This window comes from Mytilus californianus, unplaced genomic scaffold (genome assembly GCF_021869535.1).
Source record: "Mytilus californianus isolate M0D057914Y unplaced genomic scaffold, xbMytCali1.0.p SCAF_5, whole genome shotgun sequence".
Lineage (NCBI taxonomy): Eukaryota > Metazoa > Mollusca > Bivalvia > Mytilida > Mytilidae > Mytilus > Mytilus californianus.
In genome coordinates this window covers 93,802,459-93,810,315 of record NW_026262701.1, presented here as the reverse complement: position 1 = coordinate 93,810,315, position 7,857 = coordinate 93,802,459, and the positions used below count along the sequence as shown (strand labels likewise).

Here is a 7,857-nt window from a genome sequence, read left to right as displayed (position 1 = left end):
GGCAGGCGATGCTTACCCGGTTGACACATCAGGTCTTGGCCCTTTTAAAATTCAAGTGACTCTCTCTGTTTTTTATTTACCTTGATTTGTACGTTTTTGATGGATTTATGAAAATTGACCATAGTTAAACTACTGTCAAAAAATGAAATCTGATGTCAGGGAGGACTACTTCTATTGTGCCCGACAAGGTGTTTGGACATACATATATATAAATATATACAGACAAAGAATTTCAAAATCTGTTCTGTTACAGTATCATCTTCTTTAGTTTGTTATATTCCATAACAACATCTAAGGGAATTATACTATATTGCCAATCCTTGGTTTTGTCCATTGTTCAAATTTATTTTCTTCTTCTGAAAGTACATGACAAATGGAACCAAACACTTTTGTTATATAATGCTTGTCTTGTATATCTCCAAGGTTGGATAAATAAGAAAAGATAATGACTTCTATTTTAGTCTATATTTTAATAAGCAGGATTCTATATTAGCTGCTCTGTGACAAAATACAGATATTTCTATTCAGGATTATGCCATTAAACAGATATACAAACATATTATTTATATATTCTAGTACAATAATTATGTACATAATCATTTACAAAACTGATAATCTACTTGAAAAGGTTTAGATGCATTTTAATAAGATTTCAGGAATAGGTTTTTTTTTACAAAAAATGATTAAAACAGTAGACTTTCCTTTAAATTCAAAAAAATTGAGAACATAAACAAAAATTTGTATCATCTTTCAGTTCCTTTTTTTTTATATTAAATTAAGATAGTGATTGTTGTTTAAAAAATTAGCAATTCAAAATCACAGTTATTTTTTTCAGGTTGTAAAAAAAAAAATTTGTAAGGGTTCCGCGGAACCCAGTGTCTCGCCTACTTTTTCTGTTAATCGCAGGCTCTACAAAAATGAGGAAGTAAATCAATAAAAATATTCCACTTGATACTATCTTTTGATTGTAAGAAGCTTCAGTCCAAGTTTGGTAAAAATCCAGGATAGTTTATGAATCTAATAAATGTTTAAAAACTTTAACTGCAGACTGAATGTAATTTTATCTGGAAGAAAACAAAATTTCCTTCTAGATACTAGCATTTGATCATAAACAAGCTTCTGTCAAAGTTTGATACAAATCCAAAATAGTATGAGAAAGTTATTAAAATTTTAAAAACTTTAACCACAGAGTGAATGTGTTGTTTCCTGGCAGAAAATCTAAGTCCATTTAAAAGTAAAATACGGAAAAAATAGATTTATTTTTTTACAAAATTTCCTTCTAGATACTAGCTTTTGATTATAAACAAGCTTCTGTCCAAGTTTGGTACAAATCCAAAATAGTATAAGAAAGTTATTAAAATTTTAAAAACTTTAACCACAGAGTGAATGTGTTGTTTCCTGGCAGAAAATCTAAGTCCATTTAAAAGTAAAATACGGAAAAAATAGATTTATTTTTTTACAAAATTTCCTTCTAGATACTAGCTTTTGATTATAAACAAGCTTCTGTCCAAGTTTGGTACAAACCCAGGATAGTTTAAGAAAGTTATTAAAATTTTAAAAACTTTAACCACAGAGTGAATGTGTTGTTTCCTGGCAGAAAATCTAAGTCCATTTAAAAGTAAAATAAGGAAAAAATGGATTTTTTTTTTTACAAAATTTACTTCTGGATACTATCTTATGATCATAAACAAGCTTCTGTCTAAGTTTGGTACAAACCCAGGATAGTTTAAGAAAGTTATTAAAATTTTAAAAACTTTAACCACAGAGTGAATGTAATATTTCCCAGCAGAAAAACTAAGTCCATTTATAAGTAAAATACGGAAAAAATGGAATTTTATTTTTACAATATTTACTTCTGGATACTATCTTATGATCATAAACAAGCTTCTGTCCAAGTTTGGTAGAAATCCAGGATAGTTTAAGAAAGTTATTAAAATTTCAAAAACTTTAACCACAGAGTGAATATTTGTGGACGCCGCCGACGACAACGACGACGACGACGACGACGACGCCGACGGAATGTAGGATCGCTATGTCTCGCTTTTTCGACTAAAGTCGAAGGCTCGACAAAAATTGGATGGAAATATTGATATTGAAATTAACATCATATGAGTATTCTTTTCTCTCTACAGATCTGATAATATGCTAAATAAGCTGAAATTAACAAACAAACAAAAAATCAGAAAAGATTATTAGATCAACAGTTATCCTAGCATACTACTAAATAAAATAAAATAAATATTGTAAAAATACAAAAAATAAATGGTATTTAAAATAATAGAATATTAAACCAGCCCACAATATATAAAAAATAAAATTGAATATTTGTACTATAATTTTATCAAGTTTTTAGTGTAACAGTACATTTTATTTGCATTTTTCTTACTCTTTTTTCGTTTAAAAAATTATTGAAGACAAATTCATACATTTGACCATTTTTTCATTGCATTATTATCAAACCTAAGGTGTCCCCCATTTCCATGCATCAATAACCAAAAGAAAGTGAAAGATGATATGATTTCATGACGAAAATTAAAGCTTTTCAAATCAATGCTAAACATGAATTATTATAAACAAACAAAAACATATAAAATAAGTACCAATCTACTGACATTTAAATTTTATCACCAAAATTTTTAAAAAATTGGGGATATGTATATAAACACTGCAAATGATGAAAATCTCTATTCTCAAATTACCAGTTTATGTAAAACTTTATAGCAGTTAAGATCTTATTCCATTTTTAAGTCCATTTCCACTATCATGACTATAGGTATAATTTAGATTTGTATATTAAAAACTCTTTTTTATGCATGAGCACTTGATGATCAGTGCAGCAATTTCCCATTTCAATTTTGATTTGTAAAATCACCAAATATTTTTAGGGTAAAAAAAACACATTTAACATAATTTAAAACTGCAAATAAAAAATTGTAAGGAACAAATTATAAACACTTATTGATTTTTTTTTACATTTGAAATATTGTTTTATTTATAAAATACTTTGGCATTTATCTTCGTCCATGTGTTAATTAAATACTAAATAACATAATTTCAGATTTTTGTTTTGATGTTTTTTTTTCCCAAAAAAATAGTCTACAAATTTCATGAAATTCTTGTCACATAAGTTATTTATCGTTTACATGGTAAAAAATATTTTAAACAGAATTTAAGTCTTTGAAAAACTACCTCCCCAAGAAAAACACATAACACTAATGATGTATACAACATAATCATATTAATAAACATGCGAAACATTTATAAAATGCTTAATAACAACATATGAGATGATAAACAAATATAATAAAACATTTCAATTATCTTAAGCAAACCCCTGAATGAAACAATGGAATATTCACACCAACAACATAATAAGAGTAAAAGCAGAAATAGTATGTCAAATGTAAAATTTACAAAAAAAAGTTGCAAAAATAATTCATGCAAGAATCTTTCATTTTTTATATAAATCTGCATATATTTTTTTACAGTTTATAGCCTCTAGAAATTTAAATCTGTACAAAATTTGGCCTGGAAAAAAATTCAGATTTATATAAATGTCCAAAATTATGTATAAGATTCATTCACATTTTTTTTTAAAGTTCTTTCATTATGTATAACATAAAAATTATTGTCAGTCTACAATTTTTATTAGCTATATACTTTTAACTCTTCTCAGAGAAAATAAAAAAAAAATCATAAATTCTTCTAAAAGGCTATGACATTTCTAAGAAAATTCAAAAAGTCTCCACTGGTATTTGTTAAAAAAAATCTACATGATAAACACCTTACATTCACTGTGATTTATTTAAATGTTTAATGCCACTTATTCTTAGCAGGCAATAATGTAGCACAAATATATAGAAAACTATAATATTTTGTGAAAGAGGTCTTTAAAATCCATGACATGCAATTTTTTACATTCTTTATTACATTTATCAAGCAAGTGAAGCAAATTCAAAGTAAATAACAAATGGCAAAATCCATATTACATGCTGTATTAACCTCAACAACCAATATCAGCCCTCTGACTTATATTGGTAACTCAAGTGAATACATCATTTTTCTTACTTTCCATGTATCATTCCCACAAATGTAGAACCCTTTATCTCAATTCATTTAAAAACAAAAAACCGTTTAGAATTCAAAATTAAAAAAAAAAATATTTTTGAGAGCCTTAACAAATTTTCTTTCTGGTTCCTTCAACTTTCTCATATTTTTCCATAATCCTAAATTTTTTTTCATCTTTATCAACTTTTAAATAATTTTTTTTTCTAATTCTTCCAATTGTCTTCTTGCTTTTTTAAAACTTTTTAATCTTTTCATATTTTTTTCTCAGTTCCTACATATTTTGTTACACAATAAACTACTTCCTTCAATTTTTCATCTTCCTTACAAGTTAATGTACTCAAAAAAGCTAGTGATCATCTATAGCTATTGTTGTTTTTACCACAATGGTGTCATACCAAATTGAAATTCATCTAATTTTTGAACTATTGAAAATTTTGAATTAAAAAAAGACTAATAAAAGACATTGAGAATATTCCCAAGGAACAGTAGATAACACAGTGCACACATCCTGGATATTAACCTTGTTAACAAATCCTCTACAACTGAACTCTTTCTTTTCCCACTTGCAATGCTTCTCTGGATCTGACAATGTGTCATAATAGGAAATGATGGGAAACATGTGATCGCTGCATTTAGTATATGAAATATGCGTTATCTGTGACATAAATACACTCATACTGCAGTAATAAATTAACATCAAATATACATATAATGATACACAGTATATAAAAACTATCCATTATAACACTAAACAATAATAATTAGTATATTGTATTTTTTTTCTAAAATCATCTCGTTCTTTTACACTGCATTTAAAAATACCACTGAAAGTCTATGATCAGGTCAAAATCTGCCTCAGTCTGTGAGTTATGTTATTTGAAATGATTTTCTTGTGTAAGATTGATCAACTTTCCAAATTCTAAAATTGATTGACAGGTGTTTTTGACATGGAAATGGCATTGATCGTCAAGCGTCAAAACTGCCTCATGCAACTTTTACCCTAAAATGATCATTAGAAGGTTAACATCATTTATAAAATTTGTCATAATTTGAGCTACTGTTAGCTTCAAATTGAAGAATGTGTTTCTGGTTAATGTTACCCTAAAAAATAATTAAATTGTAATATGGGTTATCCATTCTCATACTGTTGTTATAAAACTAAAATTTATGTGGCTCAATATACTATGTCAGTCAATTTTTTATCAATTTGCAGGAGTAGTCAATGATATTCAATGATATTTTTAGGCATGGTGTATTTTTCTGCTTCAACCTTGACGTTCCTAGTACAATTTACTGGAATTTTCTTCAAATCATATCTTTTTGTTTTGCAATTTTGTAGTATATGATGAAAATGCTTTCTAAAATTTGATTCATTACAAAATACTTTTTAATTGACAAAAGTGAAAATTACTATATCAATTGATCTGAAACCAAAGATATATTAGCATTTGATTGCATAAGGAAAAGATATGTCAAGAAGTCAAAATCTGCACATTATCTTAATATAGAAGAGATTTATGACAAAATTCAAAGATTTTTTATGGGAGGGGCGGAATATTTTGTTTTATATATTTTGTATGTTATATACTTTAAAATAAAAAAGTAGCTTCATCCATTATATAGATCCATTTTGACGATGACCTAAATAAAATTTCGATCGCTTTATAAATTTTCTACACACATCGTGTTGCATATAAAATTCCACATCATATCATTACTACACCCTTCTACCATATACAAACAAAAATCTACGGTAAATTTAAAACCACTCAGTTGCTGCCTCATTAGTACTGAGTACGGGTTTCGTAGGTGGTATGTGTTGTCGTTGTGGCAGTAGCTCCACCAGATGATGTAGTTGTACTTCTGGTTGAGAAGCTGGAACCACTGTCTTGCCATTTACGGAATTGGAAGAAGGTGTCAGCACCCAGGACAACCAGGATAAGAACACAGAAAACCTAAAATGGAATATTAAAACAATATCATAATTGTGCAAGTTTTTTAAATCATTTAAATTTTGAACAAAAACTTATATATGACATGAAAACTCTGGTTTAAACTTTTTCTTTAAATTTTCTGTGAAAATACACAAAGGTATTATTTTGAAATTTGATTCTTTTAAAAAAAGAGCTAATCAACATGGTTAACATAATAAAAATGTCTTGTCTTCATTATAAACTGATTATTACTAAAAAAATATGTTAAAAGTCTTCCAATAAGGGCTTTAATACTCATGATACTACATTGTATTGCACATGAATCAGAAAAACATAACTGATTAATGAACCATTAAAATGAGGTCATGGCCAGGTATCTCCTATCAGATAGGCAAGTATATCTTCCATAGATAAACTATTGTTGGCCTTTTACATATACATGAAGTAATAGAATCAAAGTGTTTGTGAGCATTGAAGGGTAAATATTGCTTTCATCTTCGTTCTTGTCAATTTTTAAATAAAACATTGATAAGATTGATTTGGCAAGTTAAAAATTTGAGTTGGAGCTATCTTCCTTTGTTCATGATTGTATATCTGTAGTTGAACCTATTTTTATAACAGATTCATACACCATGCATTACTTATGTAATTTTTCATAAAAACTGTTTTCTTGCCCAGAATGGTGATTCAAATACACATCATATTGTAACTTAAATATCAAAGTATAACATATCATTAATAAATTGCAATTCAAAATTGAATCAATTTGAGCAAAGATTGGTAAGCTTGTAGTTGGATAAAATTTCCAAGAATTGTCAACCTTCAACTGTGAACTGGCACATTAATAAATAAATGGGGAATATGTGTCCATGGGACACAGATGATGCCCCCGCTTGCATATCATATAAAGTTATAAAAATAATAACTGAAGAACGGTAAAATTGACGCTACCCAAATTTGTTATTGATCTGAATTTTGTAGTAATAAGTATTGTGCATAAGTTTCATAACATTTGGTTGAGGTAAACTTAAGTTTGAGAACAGAAACGAAAAATTCAGCAATTTTTCCTTTTGTAAAGGGGCATAACTCTAGAACAGTAAAAGTGACACCACCAAAAATCAAACTTGATCTGAATTTTGTGGTAATAAGCATTGTGTATATATGTTTCATAACATTTGGTTGAGGCAAACTTAAGTTAGAGAACGGAAACGAAAAATTCAGCAATTTTTCCATTTGTAAAGGGGCATAACTCTAGAACGGTAAAATTGACACCACCAAAATTCAAACTTGATCTGTATTTTGTGGTAATAAGCATTGTGTATATAAGTTTCATAACATTTGGTTGAGGCAAACTAAAGTTAGAGAACGGAAATGAAAAATTCAGCAATTTTTCCATTTGTAAACGGCCATAACTCTACAACGGTTTAAGTGACACCACCAACATTCAAACTTGATCTGTGTTTTGTGGTAATAAGCATTGTGTATAAGTTTCATAACATTTGGTTGAGGCAAACTAAAGTTAGAGAACAGAAACGAAAAATTCAGCTATTTTTCCATTTGTAAAGGGGCATAACTCTACAACGGTTTAAGTGACACCACCAACATTCAAACTTGATCTGTGTTTTGTGGTAATAAGCATTGTGTAAAGTTTCATAACATTTGGTTGGGCAAACTAAAGTTAGAGAATGGAAACCAACTTGGGGACGTATGGACGGACTGACGTACGTACGTACGTACGGACAAGGGTAAAACTTAATGCCCCCTCCGCTACGGCGGGGACATAAAAAACATTTTAGTCTTGAATAAAGTAGATATTAAACTGATTATTATGTTAACACCCATTCATAATCATTAT

General features: G+C 28.3%; 1 protein-coding gene across 3 annotated transcripts in view; it reads right to left on the bottom strand.

Moving 5' to 3' along the window:
• Positions 1 to 450: 450 nt before the first annotated feature.
• The window catches only part of LOC127700240 (plasmolipin-like), a 28,558-nt gene continuing 21,151 nt past the window's right edge, over positions 451 to 7,857 (bottom strand). For all 3 annotated transcript variants that reach the window (XM_052203667.1, XM_052203665.1, XM_052203666.1), the window contains exon 5: positions 451 to 6,023. In XM_052203667.1, coding sequence (XP_052059627.1) covers positions 5,853 to 6,023 — 171 coding nt within the window. In that variant the 3' untranslated portion in view covers positions 451 to 5,852. The remainder of the gene's footprint in view (positions 6,024 to 7,857) is intronic.